Source organism: Tamandua tetradactyla, chromosome 25, assembly GCF_023851605.1.
Source record: "Tamandua tetradactyla isolate mTamTet1 chromosome 25, mTamTet1.pri, whole genome shotgun sequence".
Taxonomy (NCBI): domain Eukaryota; kingdom Metazoa; phylum Chordata; class Mammalia; order Pilosa; family Myrmecophagidae; genus Tamandua; species Tamandua tetradactyla.
In genome coordinates, this window is record NC_135351.1 from 28,989,614 (window position 1) to 29,017,594 (window position 27,981).

At 39.3% G+C, this 27,981-nt stretch overlaps 1 protein-coding gene across 1 annotated transcript; it reads left to right on the forward strand.

Annotated features, from left to right (window-relative positions):
- Positions 1–3,371: 3,371 nt before the first annotated feature.
- On the forward strand, positions 3,372–27,962 carry LOC143668914 (putative small intestine urate exporter). The gene is made up of 12 exons (XM_077143529.1): positions 3,372–3,413; positions 5,198–5,324; positions 9,800–10,005; positions 10,921–11,154; positions 11,244–11,331; positions 12,698–12,784; positions 21,018–21,136; positions 21,262–21,423; positions 23,596–23,728; positions 23,813–23,960; positions 24,777–24,867; positions 26,681–27,962. Exons 2-12 carry the CDS (start codon positions 5,234–5,236, stop codon positions 26,813–26,815), a joined length of 1,494 nt encoding a protein of 497 aa, XP_076999644.1. The 5' UTR covers positions 3,372–3,413; positions 5,198–5,233; the 3' UTR covers positions 26,816–27,962.
- Positions 27,963–27,981: the final 19 nt, after the last annotated feature.

Consider the following 27,981-nt stretch of genomic DNA (forward strand, 5'->3'; position numbering starts at 1 on the left):
TGAGAAGGAGCAACTAATCAGGCCAGAATGGTGTGTACCAATCAAGTGAAACAAGGTATCAGGAAGGAGGGAGTGGCTGAAGATGTCAAGAGTGGACAGGTAGAGCCTGGGAAGCAATTGTGAGACTTGCCACCACAGAGGTCAGTGATGGCTTTGACACGTGCTGCCTTACTCAAATTGAGGGGACACAAGTCTGTCGGGGTTGCGTTCAAGTGAAAATCAGAGGTGAGGAAACAGACTGCAAGAATCCAAATGAGCCTTATGAAATGTTTTGCTGAATCATGGGGTGGTAATTTTCACAGAAAACCCAATGGCCTTTGTACAGATAGTTGTAATCAGAAAACCACAAAAATCATTCAGTTCAACCAAAATATATTAAGTCTCCACTCTGAAGACGTTACAGTCCTACAGAGGGGTGGTGGAAGGAGAACTCCAAAGGGGCAAGATACATCCTTGTCCCCATGAAGGTTCTAACCCTCAGAGATCCTAGAAAGTGACAAGTGCTATCACTGAGGGTCATGCGGTGTCAGGCTCCTGTAGGAAGGGAACACTGATTCTGATGGGAAGATTAGGGGAGATGAAAGTGACCTTGAGCTGATCTTGAAGGTTGAGGAGGATTTTAATGAGCCTTATCCATTTATCAGTGAAATAATATTAGTAAAGTTAAAAATTAAACCATTGAGCTAATAGAACCCTCACATTTATAAACATAGAGGCTAAAGGTTTTGGATAATCATTTATCTCCTGGGAGTGAGAAAATCGTAAAACATTGAGAAAATTTTATTTAAAAGAGAGAAGAGCCTGCACCTCACGTCCCTCACGTTAGCCTTCAATTTTTTGTCTTTAATATTCTGCTCTTGAGATAGTGGGATGGTTGTCTTTTTCTTTTACAGAGTAGCTTATTTGCTGTTTTGGGGTAGAGACTATGAAGGTGGGAAAGAGAAATCCCTGTCCTGAGACAATTCTGAAAATGACAGAGGATTTCTTTTCCTAAAAAAGGAACAAAAGCCCCCAAACTCTAGGGAATAAAATGCCTCCAACAGGATAGCTGCAGATTTGAATAAAATGAAGTCTCTAGAGACTAACTAGCCATATCAAGCTATATTTTTAAGGATTAATGCCATCCAAATGTTGGACCTACAAAACATTTACGTACAGCTGAAGATTCATATATTGGGCTTGCTTTTGTGGCATTCATTAATTTAAAAAAGTACTGATCGAATCTATGGTGAAACAATAATTTTCATCAGAACTAAGATCAAATTCATTAAAACAGACTAGACTCTTATAGTGAATTTGTGTGGGGGGAAAATAAAAAACAAAATTAAATTCCACGTGACTTTGGTGAATAATGGGGTAAATAGTTTGGGTTGGAGGACTTTTATTTGGGTTATGAATGAAAGTCAGGAGCTGCTTCTTAGAAGCAGGAAATGTTCAATTTGGAAATAGAGATGATATTTGAGCTATTAATAGCTCTGCATAGTACCTTCGGGAAACCTCTCATTCTAAAGTAAATTAGTGGCTAGCAGAAGAACAGACTTATGTTAATACAAAGGAAATGGAGACCCAAACAGTCTTGACAACAGAAACCAATAGGAAACTGATATCAGAATGACCGTTCTGACTTCTATGCCAGTTATTTTTTCATTTATGCAATTTCTAAACAAACAGATTAGGCTGATGACTTCTAAATTTGTATTTCTAACCAGGCCCTGTGCCCCACACTATAGACTCAGAGACACAATGCATGCTATAGACTCAGAGATACAATACCTTCTTGCCAATTATCCTTGGAGCTAAGAGGCATCTCAAACTCAGCCAGTCCCAAACAGAGTTCTTATTTTCCCTCTGGAAACTCACTCCCCTCCCTGCTCATTTTCCCATCTCCACTGAGGACAACACCATACACTCATTTTCTCAAGCCTTGGATTTCAAGTCTCCCATGAGTCCTCCCTTCTCTCCTTACTGCATCCAGGTCTTATTGGCTCTGTGTCTTAATCCCTGAACGTAGTCTTATCCACCATGACAGGACTAGCCCGGCCACCATCAACTCTCCCCCAGGTGATGGCAATAGCTTCTTTCTGAGTCTCCTGGCTTCCAGTCTTGTCCGTCACAGGCCGAGCACCATAGACAGCCAAGGGGAAAGCAGTCTTCTCACCGGCCAACATGGCTTTAAGCTGGGTGACCCCTGCCCCCTCTTGGATCTCATCTCCTACGCATTAACGGCTTCACTCGCTCTGAAGTGGCCACATGGGACTACTTTCTGTCTCAAAAAATGACAACCCTACCTGGAATGTTCTTCTTCAGAGCTGCTTTCTTCTCTCTGTTCATATTTCAGCTCAAACAGAACCTTCTCACACACAGGTAGATGAGATATAATGATTTATCTCCTCTCGTGATGTTAGTTACTTGTCTGTAACTCATTTGCTTTCTTCATAGCACATATCATCCCTAGTTTTTCATATTGTGCCCCTCCTGAGATGTCACCTTCATAAGGTGACACACATCTCTACCCTGTAATGGGTTTGTCCCATCTTCACCTCCTACTGTTAACTTCCACTGCCCTTGTTACCTACAACAAAACCATTAATGCTTATTACAAAAACAAAACAAAACCAGACAATCCTTCTGTTTAATAAGTACTATAGGGAGGGGGCAATCTAATGAGAACTAAGTCCTTCTTTCATAGATACAAGAGAAAGAGCTAGAGTACCATTCACAGATTCAACAAATATTTACTGAATCAATGCTTGACCTAGCAGTCAGTGAACTCTTAGGTGCTAGCACACTACAAGAGTTGGTGGTGTAGGTGAAAATCCCGGGGAAATATTTTACCCTGAAAAGTATGTCTTCAATTCTTATGACTATTATAATCCTTTAAATTAAATTCATTGCCCTAAGGTGTGGATAGAAAAGATAAGTAAATTATTTTTGTAGCAGAATATTCAGTCTGGTTTCTAGTAAAGAGAGAGTGAGAGAGTGTATACATATATACATTTCCACTAAAAGCTAAAAACATCATCAAAGAAGTAGATATACACATGCTTTTATACTAATAGAAGTAGTACATTATAGAATGCAAGTGGAAAACAATTTCATTTCACCAACAACCCTTACCCCATTCTCACTTCCCTTTATATCTGCTCTGCTCTAATAATTTGTAGATAGTCATGTCTAATGGTTATTTCTCACTCTCCAAATAATATCATCTTATAATCAATAGATTCAGTGCAATGAAATACACAAACCCCCAAACTTTATTTAAAATTAAAACTTCTTCCCTCCTCAGCTTGGGAGAGGGAGGAGTTTGGTTTGGTTTCTTGTTCCCCCTCTCTGTCTGCTCCTCCCCGGATGGCTCTTGCTAGACAAGGCTTTGGATCCTCCCGGGGCTGGTGGCAGGGGAGACAGAGGAGGTAAGAGGCAGTGAATACCGTTTTTGGCTGGAAATCTTATGGTTCAATTTTGATGCTATCTGGGTGGGATGGATATACAATGTTGATTCCTCCTCTTATGGGGTAATTTCAAGAATCCTTCAGAGATCTTGCATTATGTATTTTATGTGTACACATATGTTTGTAAGTGCACAGAAAATGATACCACTCTTGTATCTGATTGATATTGTGCTGTAAGGGTTTCTCCCATTCTATCAAGGATCTTTTATGATGTCTGTTGTTATAAATAAATGCTATTTTTATATTCTTCAATATCTTTATGATATGCTTAGGTATAAATTTAGTTTCACTTTTCTGGCTTGTGAGCCACTATGATTCCTAAGTCTGAGAAGTCTTTTAAATTAAATTCATTGAGAAATCTTGTGTTTCATCTATTGTGGAAAACTTCCTGAAAAAAGGAATTGCTTCTTCCCCATTCTCTTTATTTTCTTCTCCTAGAAGTGCTATTCAACATATGTTAGTCTTTTTAGTCCATATTCCGTATCGCTTTAGTTTGCTTCGTTATCTCACTGAGCTGTATTCTGTATACTCAGCTCTACCTTCTAGTTCACTAATTCTCCCATTAGTTCAATATAGCCACTTAGTTTTAAATTTCAATATCAACATTTTTCTTTCTGTATTTCAAGTAATATCTTTCTTAATTCTGCCAGGTCTATTTTTCATGATGTTTTGGTCTCTTCTAATGTTTGAGAGTCTATCTTTCATCACATCAAACATTTTAACCATACTTACATAATGTCTTTATTGGTTTGTTCTATGTTTAGAAATGCTCAACAGTCTAATCCCTATAGCAATTTAATCCTACAGATGACTTCTTTTGGATGGATCTCTTCTTAAAGTGTTTATCATTTTAGATTTTGGGCTCATATTAAGTGGAGCTTCATCTGCGGTAATTTTATATGATCTGAATTGAACAGACCAGCCTGGGCCCAATTCTTGGGTCAGTTTCTCAGACAATGCACACGGTGTGAATTCTGGCACCCAACTCTCCATGATATAGTTATGAATTTTCAGGGGAAGATTTTAATGCTCAAACTAGAGCTCCAGACAACGTAGAAAAGAGTCATTACTGTCTCACTGTCTCACTATTACCACTTCAACTAAGTGAGAAGCCCTTTGAGGCTTCTGGCTCTGTACTAGGATCTCAGTTATTAATTCCTAGCCTACAATGGATGTCATCCCCCATCCCCACAGGGGTCCTGAGCTTAAGTCCCTATTTGCTGAAATTGGTGCCTCCCACATGTCCAATCCTAGAACCACCGAAGAGTTTTAGGCCCTGCCTCTAACTTTTCCTTTCATCCATGTAGCTGTCTCTGACTATCTTTGGAGGTAAGCATTTTAAAATATGCTTATTATATTTCATTTAGTATATCAGGTGTTCATAGTAATTTTTTCAGGTAATTTAGTCCGCTGAAACCTTGCAAATGAATTTTCAAATAAGGTTGTTAGATTTCACCATCCACTTTGTACTAATACAGTTTAGAGAGATGGGAGCACAGAACTGGAAAGATCCACATGTCAGATTCCTCACTTTAGAGAGGCCGAGACTCAGGGTAACCCCAAGGGCTACACAACTGGTAAGTGACAGAGTCAGGATGACAAACCAGGCTTCCTGTGCCCTAATCTAACACTTTTCCCACAAACATTTCCTCCTCAATTTTAGAGACAAGGATTGGGTCAGTAGTCTATGCAATCCAGGGCCCTTATCTCTCTGTATTTGCTTCCTTTGCATTCTTTCATTTCAGTAAGTGAAGGCCAGTCCCTGGGAGGAGAAAACAAAAATGCCTACTCCAGCAGGTGGCCAGGCCACAGCGGGAGGTGTATCCAACCACAGTAATTCACATGTGGCTCCCACGCACACCACCAGGAAAGGTAAAACCCTCCTCATGGGACCCCTCTTGGGTAACACCAGAATCAACGTCACCTTAACTCTCTTTTGGTGTTACACAACAACCTCTGCTAGCACCTGAGGTCAAGAATTCTATAGCATTGTTAAGCATTTTTACCCCGTCAGTTACAGCTAGATCAGGCAACACTTTCCTCACCCATTTTTCCCCAGCCTGTGGTTACAAATGGCATCATGCGAATAGTATTGGTCCTCTTTTGCCAAAGCCTCACCCTACCTGATAAGCTAGAACCCCAACGACTCCTCAGTGTTCCACCTGGTTATTTTGTTGAGTCTCCAAATACTGGCTAAACCCTAGTGACTGCTCTGTCAGTTGATGTCCAACATTAACCTCCCGTGAATCCCTCTCTCTGGCCCATGCGAACTGGGCACTGCTGGGTCCTCTGCAGCACACCGTCCAGGTACTGCTGGCACTTTCTCTGGCTACCAGTGCTCTCAAAGGCTCCTGACATCTTTGCTGGACATTGCTGTGCTTCTCAGACACTCACAAAACTAAACCAAGGTCTCCATGGGAAGTGGGGAGATGTCCCCTCCCCCATGGGTGCCAAAGGAAGCTGCTTATGTTCCAGTATCCCTGAAGATCCTGAGGGAAAACAACTGGACCTCCAGGTTCTACCAGAGGTCATTTTTATTCCAGGCTCAAAAAGGGTTCATGGGGCTGGCACAGAGGCTACATGGCACTGACCTTCCCATCTGCTTTTCCTCCAGATGTCCACGAGGTATTGGTCTGGGATCAGTCAGAAAACCAGAAGTTACTCTAGACATTCCAAGTAAAAAGAGTTTAGTACTAGAAGCTTCCACAGACTCTGGAAGGCTGGAGGAAGAAAGGCCAGTTTAGCCATTTTCAGGAAAGGCACAGGTGCAGGATGAGATACTGTTAGTGATCCCAGCTATGCGGAACACAAAGGGGGTGATTTTCAGGAGGACACCCAGAAGCCACCAGCAGAAACCCCACATCTACCATGACTGATTCTCAAATCCCATCCCTGCCCACAGCTGCCACCAGACATGATAGTGGCAGCACACCCCAAAACCAGAGTCCAGTTGAATCCTGTTTGTGTGGTAGTCTGAGGGATGTTGTTTCTAGGTATTGGCTCCTCTGTTACTGTGGTGATCACAGAAAATCAGGATGGCACTGAGAATTAAAAAACAGCATCAGGCAGTTTTCTTTCTCCCTGTCTATCAAAATACCCCCACCAACCAGAAAGGCCAGTTGACAATATGGCCCTTTCTCAAAGTCACAGAAATAAATAGAGCAAGTGTGACATTTTTTGAGAAAGTACCTCCATCCACATGGAAATTAGGGAAGTATTCCTACCACACATTTGAAACTCAAAGGCTCACTGACAGATGTAATACAATTTGAATGAAATCAAGAGGATGCCAAGAGCTGACGAGACTCCCATCATGCTCCCCACTTTCCGTGACCAGTCAGAGGCCATACAAACTGCACACAAGGCCAGGTCACCCACGATCTGCAGCCCAGGGTAGGTAAAGCATCCAAGGACCCATCCCTGGCACTTTCCCCTCAACGACTCATCTGTGTTATTAAAGAGCTCTGCTCAGCAGCTGGGGATCTTTGCAACAGCACAGAAGAAAACATGTCTGACTCACTGAAATCAAACATTTCCTCCCAATTGGACTTCGCCTCCATTCTGCAATGCCACTGCAGAATTAAAATGGAAGAGGACTTAGGGTCCCCTGAAATGGTGGGAGAAATCTTTCCTCCTTCCTACCCACAGCTACATGCCCCCCTCCACTTTCATTTTTCTTTTCTTTGTTCTAAAGTAGTTACAGAAGTCCCTTGTGGCTCACCTCTCCAGTCTTGTACCACACAAAGCCAATTGTGTGTGATTTTACTCCCACGTATTGAACCCCTGGCATGAGGGCACTTTTGCTGGTTTGAGGACAGGGGGTCATGCGGTGGCAATATTGTGGGGGGCAAAAGATGTCTATGTATCCCATGAAGAATTCCAAAATAATTTATGTATGGCCTGACCCCTCACTCCTTAAGTGTGCATGAGGCATGTGAGTTCCTCCCAGAGTACAGCATGCAAAGGAGGAAAGAAAGAGAGAAACTTTACACTGTAGATATCAGGCAGACACTTGTGACTGAGATCAACACTAAGTCATAGTGAGTCTTTCTCCCTTAAACCCAAAACCCCGGGCTAATCATAAGGAAAACATCAGACAAATTTCAGCAGAGAGACATCTTATAAATACCAGTACTCTAGACCAGGACTCCTCAAAACTCTCCAGGGTCCTCGAAAACAAGGAAAGGCTGAGAAACCAGTCCAGCCAAGAGGAACCTAAGCAGACAGAACGTCTAAACATGGTGTGAAACCCTGGATAGAAACAGGAACAGAAAGAAGACAGTAGGTAAAATTTGAAGAAATGTGAATAAAGTATGCATAAGAGGTAATAACACTAATGTTTTGATATTGTTCCTTGATTATATATGTCGCTATCACAATCTAACGACTAGTGTGAATTAACGAGTGGTGTAATGTGAGAAACATTTCCAGTGAATTTGGATATGACAGGAGTGCCCAGAACTTAGCGCTCTTACTGAACATTGTTTAAAAAATGCCAGCGAATAGAATTAACCACGAGGATGAAATAAGTGTTACAAACACAAACATAATCTACTATTTTTTCATTGTTTGGATATGATCATTTTTACTTTTTTTTAAGTCAAAACCCAAGGTAAAAACTGATGCATATGACAGGAGAAAGAACTCAGTTATGGAAACAATAACCAGTACTTAAAAAAACTGTGTGGGACTTAACTCTACCGTGGGACAGAAATACTTGGATACATGAGAAGACATCCCTGTCCTTGGCTAGAAGCAGGCAAGACTATAAATGTGGCATCTTCCTTAATTTAATCTGCCATCTCCATGTGACATTGATGAAATCCAGTGTAGAATTTTGTGGCTGGGAGCCTGACTAAATGCTTCCCAAAGGAGAGGAGCTGACTGTCAATTCCTGAAATTTAGCAAGAGCAATCACTACACGGTACAAAACAGTCCTTGCTTTTCTAAGTGCTTTTGCAACCTGCGAGACCCAGGGAACAGTGCACCCACAAGCTCTGAAGACAAGTGATTTCACAGATCCGCTCTGGGCTTTCTCTGGGATCGTTTATCCAATGCTTCCAGCCATTGCCAAAGCAACATGCCTGGACTCAACCTCAGGGCTCCCATAGAACATGGGCAAATTTTGTGCAAGTCTAGATTACAGTATCAAGATAAAGTTCAAATACTTCTACAGTCTAACCCTAGCTCATACTTTTCCAGTCTCATCTCTCTCCAGCCCCCAAATGCATTAATCTTCCCTGTTACCCAGGTGAAAGTTGCACCTTGGAGAATTTCAGCTGTACAAGGGGTCTCTCGGAAATCATCACCAAGTACCTACTCTCTCACTCTCTGTCTGCTCAGTCACTACTCCTAGCCACTTCTTTCTCTAAATCTGCTTATTTCCATTCCTACCTCATCAGCTCATCCCAGAGCCCAGCCTGGAAAACTTTTTTTAAAAAAACATTTTCTATTGAGATATCTTCCCATACCATATAGTCCATCCAAAGTATACAATCAATGGCTCACATAATTATCACGTAGTTGTATATTCATCACCAGGATCATTTTTAGAACATTTGCATCACTCCAGAATAAGAGAAAGAAAAAAGAAACAAAACAAAACAAAACACAGAAACATACATGCCTTACTCCTTACCCTTCCCTTTCATTTGTATTGCAATTTACCTAATTATTTTTTATTCCTTTTCCTCCCACTGATTATTTATTTATTTTTTTACTTTTTTTTTTCCTCATATGTCCATATCCTGAATAAAAGGTTTTCACAATCACATGGTCACACATTGTATATAGTTATACAATTATCTTCAAGAATCAAGGCTATTGGCCCACAGTTAACAGTTTCAGGTACTTCCCTCTAGCCACTCCAATACACCTAAACTTAGAAAGGGATATCTATATAATACGTAAGAATAACTTCCAGGATAGCCTCTCGATTCTGTTAGAAATCTCTAAACCACTGATACTTTATTTTGTCTCATTTCTCTCTTTCCCCTTTTGGTCAAGAAAGCTTTCTCAATCCCATGATGCTGGGTCCCGGCTCATCCAGGGAGTAAAGTCCTACATTGTCAGGGAGATTGACACCCCTGGGAGTCATGTCCCAGTCTGGAAACGCCTGCTGAATCTTTGTTTTGGCCAATTCCTCGCATTGGTCCTGGTCACTGAGCCGTAGTGCAAAGCGGGCTCCCTTCTCCCGTCACTTCCCAGGGGAACGGGCCCCCAGAGAGTGCAGAGCAGCATATGCTCTTTCTACCTCACAGAAAGATGCCAGTTTTCTCTCTCTTCCTGATACAAGAAAGGCGGGAGGGAAGCGTTCCAATTAGGATTTTTGTGCCCTCTTGTCTCAGGCTTTTGTTCAGTTCGACACGGGCAGGCCATCATCTTGCAGCTCTCTAATTTTGTGATTTTTACCCATCACATGGGCATGAGCATTGTCATACCAGCAATGGTGAAGCACTCAGTTCCGCCCGGCCAGTCCAATGTCTCCACAGAAAGCCCTTCCCCTGACTTCCAGGACTACTGGAATGAAACTCTCAAGGACTCTAAGGCAGTGGTGAGTTTAATGAAACTGTAGATTCTTTCTTTGACTCGAACGGTTTGACTTAAGAGGTTATCTTAAATAAGGGTATGATTCATTTACCCAGTAAATATTTGTTGAGCATCTACTATGTGGTGCCAGGGAGAAAACAAGAACGTAATATATGTCTAAGGATATTTTATCCCTACTCACTATCTATGAGTGTAACCAGGGTCTAAGTTAGAATGATGGAAATAGATTTTACTTTTTAATAGACAGGTATGCATAAATCTTCCCTTACGATAATGAAAATCACCACAAAAAGTTTCACAGATTATGTCTACTTTTTCTTCTAACCTTCCACATTTCTTATAACCTTGTGTATGACGTTTTCTTCTTTATACGTATTTTCATCAGTCAGTTCTGTCAGGTGAAGGGAAAGAGTGTATTGGACATAAATTTAGTTTTTTTTTTTAATTTTTAAAAAATGTAACAACATACAAACACAAACATTCTTACCATATGATCATTCTATTCTTGGTGTATAAACAATAACTCACAATATCATCACATAGTTTTATATTCTTCACCATGATCATTTCTTAGAAAATTTGCATCAATTCAGAAAAAGAAATAAAAAGAAAAAAGGAAAAAACTCTTACATGCCAAACCCCTCACCCCTCCCTCTCATTAACTGCTAGTATTTCCATCTACCCAATATATTTTAGCCTTTGTTTCCCTTATTTTTTTCTATACCCCTTACCACTCCCTTTCACTGATCACTAGCATTTCAATCTATATTTATTTAATTTTTTTTATGAAACTGGTGCAATAGAGGAATTGGAAAGATAAAAGGGAACTGCCAATTATTCTTTTGCCTCTCGAGTCCTCACAATAAAGCCTGTCAACTGCTTACCAAAGACAAACAATGGGATTCTCTCTCTTCTCTAGGCCCCTGTGTATGACTGGAACCCAGAAATCCAGGGGATCATCCTTAGCTCTGCCTATTATGGCTCCCTCTTGGCTCCAGTCCCAAGTGGCTATGTGGCTGGAATATGGGGCGCTAAGTATGTGGTTGGAGCTGGTTTGTTCATATCTTCCATCATGAGCCTCTTGATTCCACTGGCAGCTGATGCTGGAGTGACCCAGCTTGTGATCGTTCTGGTTGTTCAAGGCATAGCCAAGGTATCAACACATTTTCTAAGTATGAGTGAGATACGGGTTCCAGAATGACCTCAGACAGATATCCAAGAATGGTATTTTTCTCTTTTCAGGTTATTGTATTGACAGGTCAGTATTCAATCTGGGCCAAGTGGGCTCCACCGGCGGAAAGGAGTCAACTCAATGGCATTGCAACATCAGGTAATTGCTATGCTAGTCCTCTTCTTATACACACTGTCCATGAGTACTTTGCTAGGGCATATCAACAGAACTAAGACCTTGGCTCCATAGTCCTTGCTCTAATCCACTATCCTATACTGTTGAAACTGAATGCTTATAATTCTCAAACAAGTGATATAGTTCTTAGGGTAGGACAGAAAAAAATGACTGGAGAGTATGTCAGTTGTAACAAATAATTATGGAATTCCTACTCTAAGCCAGGCAATATGTTATATTCTGTGATAGGTGCTGGGTACAGAATTGACAGGCAGTCCCTATCTTCACTGACTGTTCTGTACAGTGAAAGGTTAAATCCTAGGGAAGTCTCTAAAATATGATTAGTCAATAATTATTGTTTGAGGGCCCACAACCTGCCAGGTAATGTGCTTGGCACTAGAAATAATGGGATCCCTTTAACCTAAATTATTCTCTTCCTCTTAATTTCACGGCCACTTATTTAGTTCAGGCTCTCAGAACTTCTTATTTTAGTTCACACTCTTCTAATTAGTTTCCCTACCTTCAGTTTTTTCCCTTTGCAATTCATTGTTACCTGAGTGGCATAGGAATTTTGAAATAAGAATCTGATTATAACTTTCTTTTCAAAGAAAACTTTAGATGTCCTCCCATTGCCTACAGGTTAAATTTCAAAAGCCTTAACATGTTATTTCCAGCTTTATTTCTTATCACTTCATCCATTCTTCACCTCAGCTACATTAAACTGTTTGCTATTCATTCAGTACACCTTGGGATGCTTTGTTAATTCTGTTTGAAATGTTCATCTTTAGATGGCAAACTTTGTCCTTCAATAGCCAGCTTAAATGTCTCTTAAATATCTTTATTCCCCAAATAGTTAGTTGTTCTGTTGTCTGTGCTCTAGTTTATCACATTTTGTGATACCACACTCATCTTTATATCTTCCCAGAATTGAGAAAAGTGGTTGGCACATGGTAGACATCAATAAATATTTGCTGAAAAATGAGAATTTCAGAAGCAATGAAAGAAATATGCTGAATTTCTTAAAAACTGCATATCTCTGCTTGCAATTCTATACATTATAATAAAATCTTCCCCTCCCACCTTTACAACTCTAAAAAAACCCTGCTTATATGTGCCAAACATTCTTGTAAATGTTTTACATATATTATTTCATTTTAGCCACAGAAAAACCTTACCAGTCAATTACATATAATTATCCCCATCTTATGCACAATGAAATTGAGACCCAAAGAGACTAAAAAACTGTCAAAGATCACACAGCCACTGAGTGAAGGTACAAGGTTTGAACATATATAATCTGGATTGAAGCTCACACCCCCTTACCCAAAGCATCCTCACATCTTCTGTTCAGGGACACTCCTGGGAACCTGCATCATCATCCTTACCGGTGGTGAAATCTGCCATACCATCGGGTGGCCTAATGTCTTCTATATCTTTGGTGAGTTTTTGCTTTTTAAATCTCAGAATTTTATTTGATGACAGAGAACTCTAGGCATAATTATTGTTTTATTAGAGTAGTTGTAGGCTTACAAAAAAACCATGCAGAAAATACAAATTTTCTATATACGTCTCACACCCTGTGAACACAGTTTCCTTATCATTAACATTTTGCTGTGTGGTACCTTTGTTACAATGATGAGATAACATTATTATAATTATACTAAAATTAGAGTCCATAGTTTAGGTTTCACTCTTTGTGTGTGGTATAGATCTGCTTTTTGTTTTCATTTTCATTCTGGTAAAATAGATATAATCCAAAATTCCCCACTTTAACCACCTTCAAATATACAATACAGTGGTGTTAATTACGTTCTGAGTGCTGTGCTAGCATCACCACCATCCATTACCCAGATTTTTCTATTACCCCAAATGGAAATTTTCTATCAAGTAAGTATTAACACCCCATCCTGTACCCCAACTCCAGACCCTGATAACTTGTATTCTAGTTTCCGACTCTATGAATTTGCAAAATTCTAATTATTTTATACAAGTTAGATCATACAATATCTGTTCTTTAGTGTCTGGCTCATTTCACTCAATACGATATCTTCAAGATTTATCCATGTTGCAGCATGTATCACAACTTCATTCCTTCTTATGAATGAATAATTTCCCATTTTATGTTTATACCACATTTTGTTTATCCATTCATCTGTTGATGGACACTTGGAAATTGTGAATAATGCAACTATGAACATGGGTGTAAAAACTTCTGTTAGAGTTGCTGCTTTCAATTCTTTGGGATATATACCTAAAAGTGGGACTGCCGGGTCATATGATAATTCTATACTTAACTTTCAGAGAAACTAGTAGATTATTTTCCATAGTGCCTGCACCATTTTACATTCCCATCAACAGCAACCAAATGTTTCCATTTTTTCCACATTCTTTCCAACATTTGTTATTTTCCATTTTTTAAAATAGTAACCATTCTTGTGGGTATGAAATGGTATCTTATGGTTTTGATGTGATTTTCCCTAATGGCTCATGATATTGAACATCTTTTCATGTACTTATTGGTCATTTGTTTATCTCCTTTGGAGAAATGTTTATTCAAGTCATTTGCTCATTTTTTTAGTGGGAATATTTGTCTTTTTGTTGTTGAGCTGTCGGATTGCTTGATATATTAAATCCTTATCAGATATGTGGCTTCCAAATATTTTCTCTCATTCAGTAGGTTGTCTTATTACTTTCATGATAAAGTCATCTGATGCTCAAAATTTTAAAATTCTGATGAAGTCTCATTTGTCTATTATTTTATTTTGCTGTTCAGGTTTTTGGTGTAAGGTTCAAGAACCCATTACCTCACATAAAGTACTGAAGATGTTTCCCTTGTTTTCTGGTAGGAGTTTTACAGTTTTGGGTCTTATATTTAGGTCTTTGATTCATTTGGAGGTAATTTTTGTATACGGCATGAAGTAAGAATCTACATTCCTTTCTTTTGCACATAGATATCCAGTTTTCTCAGCACCATTTATTGAAGAGGCAACTCTTTCCCTCTTGAGGGCCCTTAGCACTCTTGTCAAAAATCAATTGGCTATAGATGTGAGGGTTGATGTCTGAATTTTCAGTTCAATTCCATTGGTCTATAAGTCTGTCCTTGTACCAGTACCACACTGTTTTGATTGTCACAGCTTTGTAGTAAGTTTTAAACCAGGAAGTATGAGTCCTCTAACTTTGTTCTTCTTTTTCAGGATGGTTTTGGCCATTTGGGTTCACTTACGTCTTCTTTAATTTCTGTGAGCAATGCTTTGTAGTTTTTCATGCACAAGTCCTTTGCATCCTTCGTTAAATTTATTCCTAGATATTTGATTACTTAAGTTGCTGTTGCAAATGGTTTCCTCTTCAGATTGTTCACTGCTAATGTATAGAAACACCACTGAATTTTTGCATGTTGATCTTATACCCCGCCACATTGTAGAATTTCTTTATTAGCTCTAGTAACTTTGTTGTGGATTTTCCAGGATTTTCTGTAAATAGATCATGAAATATGCAAATAGAGAGAGGTTTACTTCTACCTTTCAAAGTTGAATGCCCTTTATTTCCTTTTCTTTCCTTATTGCTCTCACTAGGATGTTCAAAACAATGTTGAATAATAGTGGTGACAATGGACATCCTTGTCTTGTTCCTGATCTAGAAGGAAATATTTTAGTTTTTCACCAATAATTATGATGTTAAGTTTTTTCATGTTTTCTTTTTCATGTTGAGCAAGTTTCCTTGTACTTCTTGTTTGCTGAGCATTTATATCAAGAAGGGGTGCTGGATTTGGTCAAATGCCTTTTTTTTGGGTATCAATTTATATGATTAGCCATTATTTTAATGTGATGTGCCACGTTAATTGACTTTGTTGTGTTAAACCACCCTTGCACACATGAACCCATTGATTATGATGTATAATTCTTTAAGTGTTTTGTTGAGGACTTATGTATCTATATTTGAGAAGGATATTAGTCTATATATTTTTTTGCTTTGGCATCTTTGTCTGGCTTTGGTATTAGGGTGATGCTGACCTCAGAGAATAAGTTAGAAAGTATTCTTTCCTTTTCAATTTTTTGGAAGACATTGCACATAATTGGTGTTAATTCTTCTTTGAATGTATGATAAATCTCATCAGTGAAGTCATCTGGTCCTGTGGTTTTCATTGTTGGGAAGTTTTTGATTACTGGTTCAAGTTTTGCTTATTATAGGTCTATGGAGATCTTCTAGTTCTTCTTCAGTCTGTATAGGAGGTCTGTGTGTTCTGAGAATTTGCCCATTTCATCTAGATTATCTAATTTATTGGCCTACGTTGTTCATAGAATCCTCTTAAAATACTTTTTATTTCTATGGGGTCAGTAGTGATATCTCCTGTGCTGGTTTGAAAGGATTTATGTACCCTAGAAAAGTCATGTTTTAAATCTAATCCCATTTCGTAAAGACATCTGTTTTTTTCTAATCCCTATTCAGCACTGTATGCTGGAAACTTTAATTAGATGATCTCCACAGAGATGTGGCTCAATCAAGTGTGGGCAGTAAATTTGATTAGGTGGAGATGTTTCTTCACCCATTCTATGTGGGTCTTGACTGGAATCCTATAAAAGAGGAAGCTTTTGGAGAAGCTTCAGAACGACATAGCCACAAGAAGCAGAGAGTCCACCAGCCAGTGACTTTTGGAGATGAAGAAGGAAAATGCCTCTCGGGGAGCTTCATGAAACAAGAGGCCTGGAGAGGAAGCTAGCAGATGACACTGTGTTTGCCATGAGCCTTTCCATTCAAGAGAGAAATCCTGAACTTCATTGGTTTTCTTGAATCAAGGTATAGTTCCCTGGATGCCTTAGATTGAACATTTCTATAGACTTGTGCTTTAATTGGGATATTTTCACAACCTAAAAATTGTTAACTTGCAACTTATTAAATTCCACTTTTTAAAAGCCATTTGGTTTCTGGTATATTGCATTCTGGCAGCTAGCAAACTGGAATATCACCCTTTTTCATTCCTGATTTTAATTATTTGTGTCCTCTATCTTTTTTTTTTTTGTAGGGCTAGCTAAAGGTTTGCCAATTTTGCAGATTTTTTTCAAAGAACAAACTTTGGTTTTGCTGATTCTCTGTATTGTTTTTTTATCATCTATTTCATTTCTCTCCACTCTAATCTTTATTGTCTCCTTTCTTTTGCTCACTTTGGGTTTGGTTTTTCTTTTCTAGGTAAAATGTTAGGTCTCTGATTTGAGATCATTTTCTTTTTTTTTTTTTTTTTTTTTTTTTTTTTTTAAAGAGAGAGGGAGGAAAGGAAGGAAAGACAGAGAAGGAAGGAAGGGAGGAAGAAAGGGAAACATTTTTAAACATTTTCTTGTTTTATTATATTTTGTTTGTTTGTTTGTTTGTTACATGGGCTGGGGCCGGGAATCGAACCGGGGTCCTCCGGCACGGCAGGCAAGCACTCTTGCCCGCTGAGCCACCGCGGCCCGCCCCATTTTCTTTTTTAAGGAAGCATTTAGAGCTATAAACTTCTATCACTGTATTGCCTTTGCTGCATCCCATAAGTTTTGGAATGTTTTGTGTTGGTTTCCATTTGTTTCAAGATATTTTAAAATTTCCTTTGTGATTTCATCCTTGACCTATTGTTTGTTTGTTTTTAAATTTCCACTTACTTGTGAATCTTCCAGTTCTTGTCTGTTATTGATTTCTAGCTTCACTGTGGTCAGATATGATACACTGTATGATTTCATTATTTTTTTATTCATTGAGACTTGTTTTATGACCTAACATGTGGTCTGTTCTGGAGAATAACCCATATGTGTATTTTGCTGCTGTTGAGTAAAGTGTTCTATATATGTATATTAGGTCTAGTTGATTTACAGTATTGTTTCAAGTCTTCAGTCTCTTTATTGAGTTTTGTCTAAATGTTCTATCCATTATTAAAAGTAATATATTAAAATCTCCTACTATTAATGTAGAACCATCTATTTTGCCCTTCAGATGTGTCAATATTTGCTTCATATTTTGGGCCTCTGCCATTAGGTGCACGTATATTTATAATTGTTATGTCTTCCTGTTGTACTAACCCTTTAACCAGTTTAAAATAAATTTTATTTGACATTAGAATAGATAACCCAGTTTTCTTTTGGTTATTTTTTGCAAAGTGTGCTGGTTTGAAAGGAAGTATGGACCCTAGAAAAGCCATGTTTTAATCAAAATCTCATTTCATAAAATGGCAGAATAATCCTTATTCAATACTGTATGTTTGAATCTGTAATTAGATCATCTCCCTGGAGATCTCTCCCAATCAAGAGTGGTTGTTTAGCTGGATTAGGGGAAATGTGTCTCCACCCATTTGGGTGGGTCTTGATTGGCTTACTGGAGTCCTATAAAAGAGGAAACATTATAGAGAGTGAAAGAGATTTAGATAGAGCAGAGCAGAATGACATAGCCATGAGAAGCGAAGTCCACCAGCCAGCGACCCTTGGAGATGAAGAAGGAAAATGTCTCTCATGGAGCTTCATGAAACAGGAAGCCAGGAGAATAAGCTAGCAGATGATGCCGTGTCTGCCATGTGTCCTTTCAGATGAGAAGAACCCCGACTGTGTTCACCATGTGCCCTTCCAGCTGAGAGAGAAGCCCTGACTATGTTCACCATGTGCCTTCTCACTTGAGAGAGAAACCCTGAACTTCATCGGCCTTCTTGAACCAAGGTATCTTTCCCTGGATGCCTTTGATCAGACATTTCTATAGATCTGTTGTAATTGGGACATTTTCTCGGCTTTAGAACTGTAAACTAGCAACTTATTAAATTCCCCTTTTTAAAAGCCACTCTGTTTCTGGTATTTTGCATTCTGGCAGCTAGCAAACTAGAACACAAAGAATATTTTTCTGCACCCTTTCTCTTTCAACCTACTTGTGTCTTTGAATTTAAAGTGTGTCCCTTATGGTGTTTATAGTTTACAATGCTTTTTTATCCATTCTGTTAATCTCTGCCTTTTGACTGGAGAGTTTAATTCCTTTACCTTAATGTCACTTGGACATGCAGGACTCTCTTCTGACATTTTGCCATTTAATCTTTGCAGAATTCTTTAAAGGAATGACACCTTGGAACATCTTATGCTGCCATCTTTTCTGACCAAAAGTCTGGGCATGATTTTTTGATTGTGGTTAGCTATGGTTAACCAAATCCTAATAGATATTGATGTGTCTATAACCATCAGTTGATAATGTTCAGGACTAATCATGTTGTGAATATTGTTGTCTTGCAAATCAGTGTTTAAATTTTAGTGGCCTATGTAACTAGAATAACATTATTATAAGGGCATCATAACATGCCTTCTTGCTTCTAAAGTGAACCCACAAGGGTCCCAGAGCAATTTCTTTTATAAGATGTTGAAAAATGTCATATTAGTCAGTCGTACTTATTTATTTAATACCTTCTTTCTAATTTCTCCTATTATTACAACAATCATAATATTTTAGGAATGTGACCTAATCAGAGGTAAATTAGTGATTATAGGGAGTGTAGGGTAAACCAATTGAGACTACAGGGCAGAGCACATCTGAATGAGGCTTAAGAGTGGGAGTAATATGCAGAAAGATGCTGCAGAAAGGTCCCAAAGACACATGGAGTGTTCTAGAGGTAATATTCTACTAATTCTCAATTTTGCCTTTATTCACCTTGATTGGGTTCTATCCAGCTACTCCCAGCTAATGTTTATGTATGTTTGAATTTTAAAACATTCTCTGTTCAAAATCCTATCTGCAAATTGCCTGATTCCTTACAGTAAGTCCCGCTGATGTTTTCATTAAATAACAGTCCTCTTGGATCAGGGTCCCTGTAAAATCAGACCTATATACTCACTAGAAAAAAGTGTGTGAAATTGGTTATGATAGCACATCTACTTTCAACACCACCACCATGGAAACTTCAAGAGGGCAGTTGACAAATACTGTTCAACAATGAGAGAAGCTTACTCTGCTCATGGTTTTGAGAAACAGTATACAACGTGTATATAGTAGGAATTTGTTAAATATTTTTTATTAAATACTGAAATCTGCCAACCCCAATGTGCAATATTACTAATTTTTATATGTATTTCTGTCCATTTAATGGTAAAATCGTGTCTTTGCATCTTTATATTCTCAAACTTTAGCTAAACACTTGGTGTGTTGTAGCTGCTCAGTGATGTTCGTGAATGAATGTGGAAATGACAGAGAGCAAATGTAGAGAATTATTAGAACTTTTTCAAGATTCTAAAAAAGAGAATTTTAAGATGAGCCACTGTTTTAGTTTACTAGCTGTTGGAATGCAATATATCAGAAACGGACTGGCTTTTAAAAAGGGGAATTTATTAAGTTGCTAGTTTACAGTTCTAAGGCTGAGAAAATGTCCCAATTTCAACAAGTCTATAGAAATGTCCAATCAAAGGCATCCAGGGAAAGATATCTTGGTTCAAGAAGGCTGATGAAGTTCAGGGTTTCTCTCTCAAGTGAGAAGGCACATGGCGAACACAGTCAGGGCTTCTCTCTCAGCTGGAAGGGCACATGGTGAACATGGCATCATCTGCTAGCTTTCTCTCCTGGCTTCCAGTTTCATGAAGTTCCCCAGGAGGCATTTTCCTTCTTCATCTCCAAAGGTCGCTGGCTTGTGGGCTCTCTGCTCCTCGTGGCTATGTCATTCTTCTCTGGTCTCTGAATCTCCTCCGTTCTCCAAAATGTTTCCTCTTTTATAGGACTCCAGAAACTTATCAAGACCCACCCAAATGGGTGGAGACATGTCGTCACCTAATCCAGTTTAACAACCACTCTTGATTAAATCACATCTCCAGGGAGATGATCTGATTACAGTTTCAAACAATCAGTATTGAATAGGGATTATTCTGCCTTAGCAAAATGGGATTTAGATCAACGCATGGCTTTTCAAGGGGACATACATCCTTTAAATTTCAGCACAGCCATATAGCCATTCAATGCTGATAGTAATGAGTTCTTCAACATTATAATAATGCATACATTAGAGGAAATTTCTTTGCTGAGTGTTCATTTCAATTAATAACTAGAAGTTGTCTGGGCAATCAGTTGCATGTAATAATATGCTGCTAACTCTGAAGTGCTTTGAGAAAAGTAAGATATAGAAAGAATTAAGGATGAAAGGAACTTTGCAGAAGTATGACTACAGGAAGGATGCTGACTAGTCCTTGAATAGCGAGAGCATATTCAGGCACATGGGGCAAACACATTAAGAACTTGTAACAGTTAATTATGACCTCAATAATGGTGTACTTCAAAATTTTCCCAAACATTGTGGTTTAAAAGAACAATAATTTATTCTGCTATTTCTGTGGGATGGCTGGACAGCTGTCCCCTATTCTCTCATCTGCCTTGGACAACAGGCTAGCTGAGACATATTCTTCCCATGGCAATGGCCAAGACCCAAGAATATAAACAAAAACATGCAGTGTTTCTTACGTATGAGCTCGGAACTGCCCCATAGCACTGGCAAAAGCATGTTATACAGCTAAGGATGAAGAAATAAGGTGAGGAAATACCCTTGATCTGTCTTAGGCCCTTGCAAGTGTGTTGATGGGGGGAGGAGGATGGAAGTGGAGAATTGGGACCTGTCATTTTATCAACCACAAGAATCATCTCAGGGCATAATCAAACTGAGAGATCTAATTCAGTTCTTACTGGATTCTCTTTTTTCCTAGGTGGAATTGGCTGTGCTTGTTGTCTTCTCTGGTTTTCTTTCATTTTTGATGATCCTATGAATCATCCCTTTATCAGCACCGCGGAGAAGGAATACATCATGTGTTCACTGGCCCAACAGGTATATTGAAGACCCCCCTGGCCATTTCCCTCTGTGCCTGTCTGGATATCTCAGAGGTGATATGTATAGTAGGGTAGAGCTCCTGTGTTCTAGTGGAGATTGTACTGGCATGTGCTTTCTTACAGGACTATTCACCAAGCAAGTCTCTCCCCATTAAGGCTATGCTCAAGTCCCTACCACTGTGGTCCATTATAGTCTTTCATTTCTGTTACTACTGGGGTTTGTCTATCACAACAGCATATATACCAACATACATCAATTCTCAACTGCAAATGAACCTCAGAGATGTAAGTACAAAGAAAGTTTTTTTTTCTGTTCTCTTAATAATGTTTCATTATATAATCTTGTCTCCCCAATGGCCACAAAATCAGCATAGTGAAACCAAAGACCTTCATGTAGGAAATATAATTTGGCTAACCTGAATTCTGACTGATTTCAATGTGGTCTACTTCTTATTGGTTCAGGGTGAAAGAATGCTATGTCAGCTTGGCATTCATAGAATGTCTTATTTTTAAAGGAACCATGCAAAAATGTTATACTAAATCTAATCAACATTTGCTAAACAAGACTCTCTGCTGGCAGCATAAGCAGTAAAGCAATAATGAAACACATTCTGCCTGCAAGCCCGTAATAGAGAAATGTAAACAAAATATGCTGAAAATAAGCCAATATCATCAGGACACAACTTCCCAAATAGGAGTTATGTCTAAGTTTGTGGATAATGCTTTAAAATTTTTTTTCAAGTATATGTCTAGAAAAGTGCACAGTTGTGTACAGCTCTCTGAATTTTTTCAAAGATGTGATAGCCTGTTAGCAACAATTCACAAAGCCATCAGATCATTATTACACTCTCATCCATTATGCTCAAAAGGCAACTTTCTCATACTGACTCAGCCCCTTTGGAGAAAACACACTAACTGACCAACAAAGTGTTCACCTTCTTAGCCACGGTCAGAGTCTGGGAACTACAGAGACTCATGATGCAGTCAGGCTGGAGGTACTAAGAGCAGAAAGCTCAAAGGAGTCGTTCTAGGTTTTCCCAAAGGAGGAGGGCCAGAAGCAGGCAATGAGGGTGGAAGCCTCTAGCTAGAGAACAGAAGCGAGGAACTCCAGATGAGGAGGAGGCCAGTGCTGAGAAATGGACACCCTGAGGCTGGCTACTGGGAATTATTTGCCTCTGAACTGGGACCAGTTGGCTCCCCACCCTCAGAAGCCATGGCTGAGGAGGGGAGGGTTGCTACATGAATGGAAAGACAAGTTGGAAGCAGATGGTAGAACATCCCATTCAAGTTGAGTCAAGAGTTCTAGATGCGTGTCATTGCTCTCTGGATATCTTCACATAATGTGCCACGGTCCTCATGCCTTTATTCACTTACCTGTAAAACGAACCGCTTGAGACAGGTGCTAGCTAAGTCCTTCCTTTGTTTGAATTCTGCACAATACTGGATGGTCTCCTTTTCTTTGAGACTAAAGTTCTATTTGTATTTTCTTTCATAGTATTTTAGTTTAGAGGTTGAATTGATAATATATTAACAAGGTTCACTATTTTAAAAACTATATAAAAAGGAATTGAATGGAAATTCTTACTCCTGCCCATATTCCTAATCTGTCCTGTCACTAATTTCTTATATATTCTTCTATGTTTCTTTATGAAAATGTAAGCAAATATGAATGTACATTTTATTTCCCAACTTTTTTTACACAAAACATTGTATGCTGCATATGCTCCTATGCTGCATAAACTGTTTTTTTTTTACAACTTATATACCTTAGAGATCTTTTCATATTAGTACTTAAACTTCCTTACTGAACAATATTTAGTTGTTTCCAATCTTTTGAACAATGGTTCAGTGACATCCTTGTTTACTTGTCATTTTGCATTTGTGAAAGTATTTCTCTAGAGAAAAATCTCCTTTTGTTATACTTGCTGCATCAAAGGGTATATGCACAGTAGTCTTTTTTATATATAGTCAAATAGCCCTTCAAAGAGCACTACTAACATGTGCTAGTATCTGTTTCCCTATGGCATCATCAGGGAGCCTGTCAAACACTTTGAGATTATTGCCAGTTTGACCCCAAGAAAACTGATCCCTCTCTGTGGCTTGATATTGGATTTCTCGTCTTTTAATATTTCCAGGAACCACTTCTTTTTCTTTTTCTGTAACTTGTGTGTCAATATGCTTTGCCTATTTTCCCATGGGTTTTGGAATGTTCAATATTTGTTTCCAGGGTACCTTTATATATGAAAAGAGCATTAGTGCTTTTTTTGCAGTTGCACCATATGCATGTTTCTCCCATATAAAAATAATATCGACCCATTTTAATTGCTGTAGTAAAAGTGATATGAGTAAAAGTGACGTGCACATAAGGAATCACAGACATGGAAACCAGTGTCACAGTGTGTGTGTGTGTGGGGGGGGGGGTGCAAGCACGCACTTCACCTGACCTCTGCCTCACAGAGTGGGATTCTGTCCACGCTGCCATTTGTTGCTGGTTTTATCTGCATGATCCTTGAAGGTGTGCTTGCAGATTTTCTCCTCTCCAGAAAAATTCTCAGACTTCTCACCATAAGGAAACTCTTCACTGCCATTGGTAAGGACTCAGTGTGTTTTAAGGGTGGATGTGGGGAGCTCAGGGTGATCACCTGTTTATTCTGTGTCCATTGTTCTGCCCCAGGGGCCATCAACTCATCTATATTCCTCGGGTCCCTGCACTGGGTCAGATCCAGCCACAGCATCACCATTGCTTTCCTGGTACTGTCTGCTTCCAGCAACTCCTTCTGTGTCTCAGGATGCTTGATTAACATCTTGGATATTGCTCCTCGGTAGGGAGGACCCGTTTGCCTCATCCTCAGGGTAGCTATATTCAGGTCTAGTGGCCCTAAACATTTTGTGAAGCACAGGAAAATGTGGCACGGGCAACAGGTCATGGAAAATGTCAACATTGGCCCCACAGCCAAACAACCTGGAACCTAGAGTTGGTCATTCAATGTAAACTTAGTTTTTCCAGGCAGAAACAAAAGTGCTCAATGGCATTTAACATCACAGTACCATGATCCGAGTCAACTGTGGGAGATTCACCCAAATCTCTCTGTTGAGAAACGGAGCAATTACACAGGGTCAGATAATTGAAAGGATTCATGAGACTCCACAGGACATGAAATGGTATAGCAGAAGAAAGAAGTAGAAGAAACACCAGAGATGACTGAGACTACCAGATGCAGCTTCCAGGAGCCTTTCACAGCCACACAGAACATACTTCTCCTTCAGATGGTGAACCACCAGCATACTTAGGAGGTACCTTAGTCTCAGGAGATCCACTGTCTCATCCAATGAGGGGTCTTTTATACTAAAAATAAGGCTGCAAATCAGGCTCAACAGCAGAAACCAAGAGAACACATAAACCAGGTGCAAGCCCCAATGTGTACATTTTCTACAAACAATGTCACAAGTTGCCCTCTTGGCAGTCTCGAACCCTAGTGCAGATTATATTCATCATTAGTCAGTACATTTCATTTAGATCTGACCATGGGTCATCACAACTCCAGGTCTCCCCAGAGAGAAGCAAAAAGTTGCAAAAGAGCAGCTAAATTTAACCCTCTTCTTACAAGGGAATGTTTTCCTCTCTCTCTCTCTCACAGGTATGCTAGCTTTCTCAGAGGAATAACACAAATGTCTGCATTCACAGCTGGATCCATCTCACCCACAGTTACTGGAGTTCTCATCCATCTGGTGAGAGCATAAGTTTGGATTTAAACAGTCCTAAGAAGGACCTCAATGAGTATAAGGAGGATTTATCATGGTCATCCAGTAGAAGTCAGACTGAGGGAATTTCTGTTTCCTCTACCATGTGGTTCAGTTCAAAGCTGAAGAGTCCTGATCCCCAAAGAGTTCTCATTCCCACCTAAGACTCAGCTCAGGTAGGGAAATCACCACATGCATAGGGTATGAGGCGAGGGAGAGTGCTCAACTGTATATGTTTTGTAAATTCTTATTGAATGATGCTAATCATCGAATTTTCTAGTGATGAACAAGGCATTTCTCTGAAAGTTTAGGGTGGCCAACCAACCTGGTTTGCCCAGGAATGAGGGATTTCCCTTAATGCAAGACTTTCCACGTTAAAAACGTGAAGGTTTCCAACAAACTAGGATGAGTTGATTCATTTTACAAATATTTACTGAATGAATGAGTGAGATGTTGAGTGAACAACAGAGTGAAGGAGTAACCTGCACCTTGACTTTTGGCTCATGACCAGTTAACACAGAAACTTCCCTGACCAGTACTGCTAGCATGATGTTTTTACATTCACATAGCCTTCCATCTTAGAAGGTGTATTTAAAGATTTCAAAATAAACAGATTCACCTGATAACTTGAGCATTTCCCCAAGAATCTTATTCAAATAGAAAGATGTATGTGTCATTCCTGTGGTTTTCCACCAGTAAATTGGGGGAAATGAATGGAAAAGAACAAAGACAAAGAAAAGGAATTCTTTATGACATAAAATCCCTTTCCTTTTTGAAAGTTTCAATTTCCTTCCAGTCACTAACTAACATATTCTCAGGAAATAGTTGTTTAAAATGGAAATTCTCAAGCAGATCTTGTCTCCTATCATTCATTCATTTTTTCATCCACTCATTTCTTTAACAGATATGTGTGAAACAGTAGAGGTACCAAGCACTATTAAGTGAATAAAACAAACAGAAGTCCCTGCCCACGTGGTAACAAATGAAATAAGTAAAAAATGCAGTAGATTATATGGGGATAAGTGCTAAGAACAAAGCAGGAAAGAGAAGTAGGGTATATAAGACAAGTGAAATTTCTATTTTAAATAAGTGGTTCTGGCAAACAAAGTAACATTTAAGTAAGGACTGGAAGGGGCTGAGGAAATGAATCCAATGGATATCTTGGGGAAGAGCATTCCAGCAGAGGGAAAAAAGAATATAACAGCCTTAAGGCAGAAATGTGACTGGCATATTCTAGGAACAACCAAGAAGTCTGCAATGGCTGGAAGAGAGTTGGGGAAGAGGGCAGTAGAACATGGAGGAAAACTGTTTTCATTTTCCAGGGTGCTAACACATACACCACACAATGGGTTGGGTTAACCACAGGAATTTATTGGCTCATGATTTCAGAAGCCAGAAGGATTGCTTCCTTCTGGGTTAAGTAGTGTTCTGCCTGGCCAGCAATCTTTGGGTTCCCCAACTTTTCCATCACATGGCATTTCCCTCTTCTTTTTCTTCTGAGTTCCTGCTGATGTCTCAATTCCTGCTTTTCCCCATGGTGTCTTCTTTATAAGGTTTCCAGTAATAGGATTAAGACCATTGTGGTTCAGTTGTTCAGTTGGCCACATCATAACTAAAAACAAAATTTTCCAAAGGGCCTATTTATAAGAGTTCACACCCACAGGAATGAGATTAAGATTAAGGACAAATGTGTTTGTCTGTTTTCTGGGGGACATAATTCAACTTACCACAGAGAGCATTTGTTAATCAGGAGGAACAAGAATTGAATGATGGTGAATGACTTCCAATTTCCTGCTTCCAGGATTCAGAGTTTGGTTGGAGAAACAACTTCTTGCTTTTGGCTGCCATTAACATATCAGGCCTGGTCTTCTACCTCTTCTTCGCCCAAGCGGATGTCCAGGACTGGGCTGAAGAGCAAACATCCACCCACTTATGAGCAAACTAAGTGATGTGATGGATCCCATGAGTAGTTGCTCACTGTTTTTCCTCACAGATATTCTACTTTTGTGCCTGCTTGACTGATAAGTCATTCAATTTGAATGGCTTTTGCTTCCAATATTTTCTCAGGAATCTTGGCTATGCAATGCTGAAGATTCTGCTTGGAGAGTTTATAAGAATTTATAAGAAAGAACTAAGGGTTAGTTATTTAGCTGTGAGCTTCTGAAAGCCTAAGTGTGTTTGAATTTCTATATGTTTTCCAACTCTTTCCATTGTCTTCCTGATAATATCATCAGGGGCTAGAGAACAGTTTTTCAGCGAAGAAAAAGAAAGCTAGAACCACAAGAGTGAGAATTTTGAATTATAAGGGGAGCTGTGTCCAAACATCCATAAGATAAATTCTGAGAGTTGTCATAAAAAGAAGGCCTGAAAAAAATAGAAACTGCAGTGTACACAACTCAAAGTCCTGGATCAGGAGGCCAAAGTAGGCAAAGCTGTCTTTGCATCTAGTGAGGAGGGTTGCAGGACTATTCTGAGGCATAGTGTGAACAGGATGCCTGTGTGGAAAACTCCAAGAAGGAAAAGACTACACAAACGGAATCCATTTGGACAAGAGAAATGAAAGTCCTGCAACCATCAGGGGTGGGGGTTGGAGGGTAGTAGACTTTGATTATATCAACTTGCTGTCTATGGCTGCTAGCTTTGGCATCACAGCCACCTCCGTAATTACCTGTAGTGCCTGAGCACTTTCCAGAGTTAACCCTTTCATGACTGCCTTCTTTGTGAACATGATGATCTCTGCCTGCAGATCCCTTGCATCTGAGTGAAATGACACTGTCCAATTTCTCTCCTGTCCCCCTGAAAATTTGTTCCTGCTTACCATCACCATCTAAATGCCCTTCCTCTGCTTCTCTGACTGTTGAGCTCCTATCCACCATTCAGTGGACCTCATTCAAAGTTCACATCATTATCTTCACAGATCTTCCAAAAACATGTACAAGGTCTGTGTTGGCTTCATCGTACACTGAATGTCTAGAGAATGTGCATAGTGTTTCTGCTTTCATTGAACTTCCATATGGGTAACTCAGGAGCCAGAAAGGGGACTGAAAGCATTGAATGAACCAATGAATTAAATGAATCAAGCATGAAATGAATTTTTTTAAT

Excerpts from the sequence above, each read along its gene's own strand:
- LOC143668914 (XM_077143529.1), top strand. The coding sequence starts at position 5,234 with ATGCCTACTCCAGCAGGTGGCCAGGCCACAGCGGGAGGTGTATCCAAC. Across the intron at positions 11,332-12,697 it reads CAATGGCATTGCAACATCAG|GGACACTCCTGGGAACCTGC; the intron begins GTAATTGCTATG and ends TCTTCTGTTCAG. Across the intron at positions 12,785-21,017 it reads TAATGTCTTCTATATCTTTG|GTGGAATTGGCTGTGCTTGT; the intron begins GTGAGTTTTTGC and ends CTTTTTTCCTAG.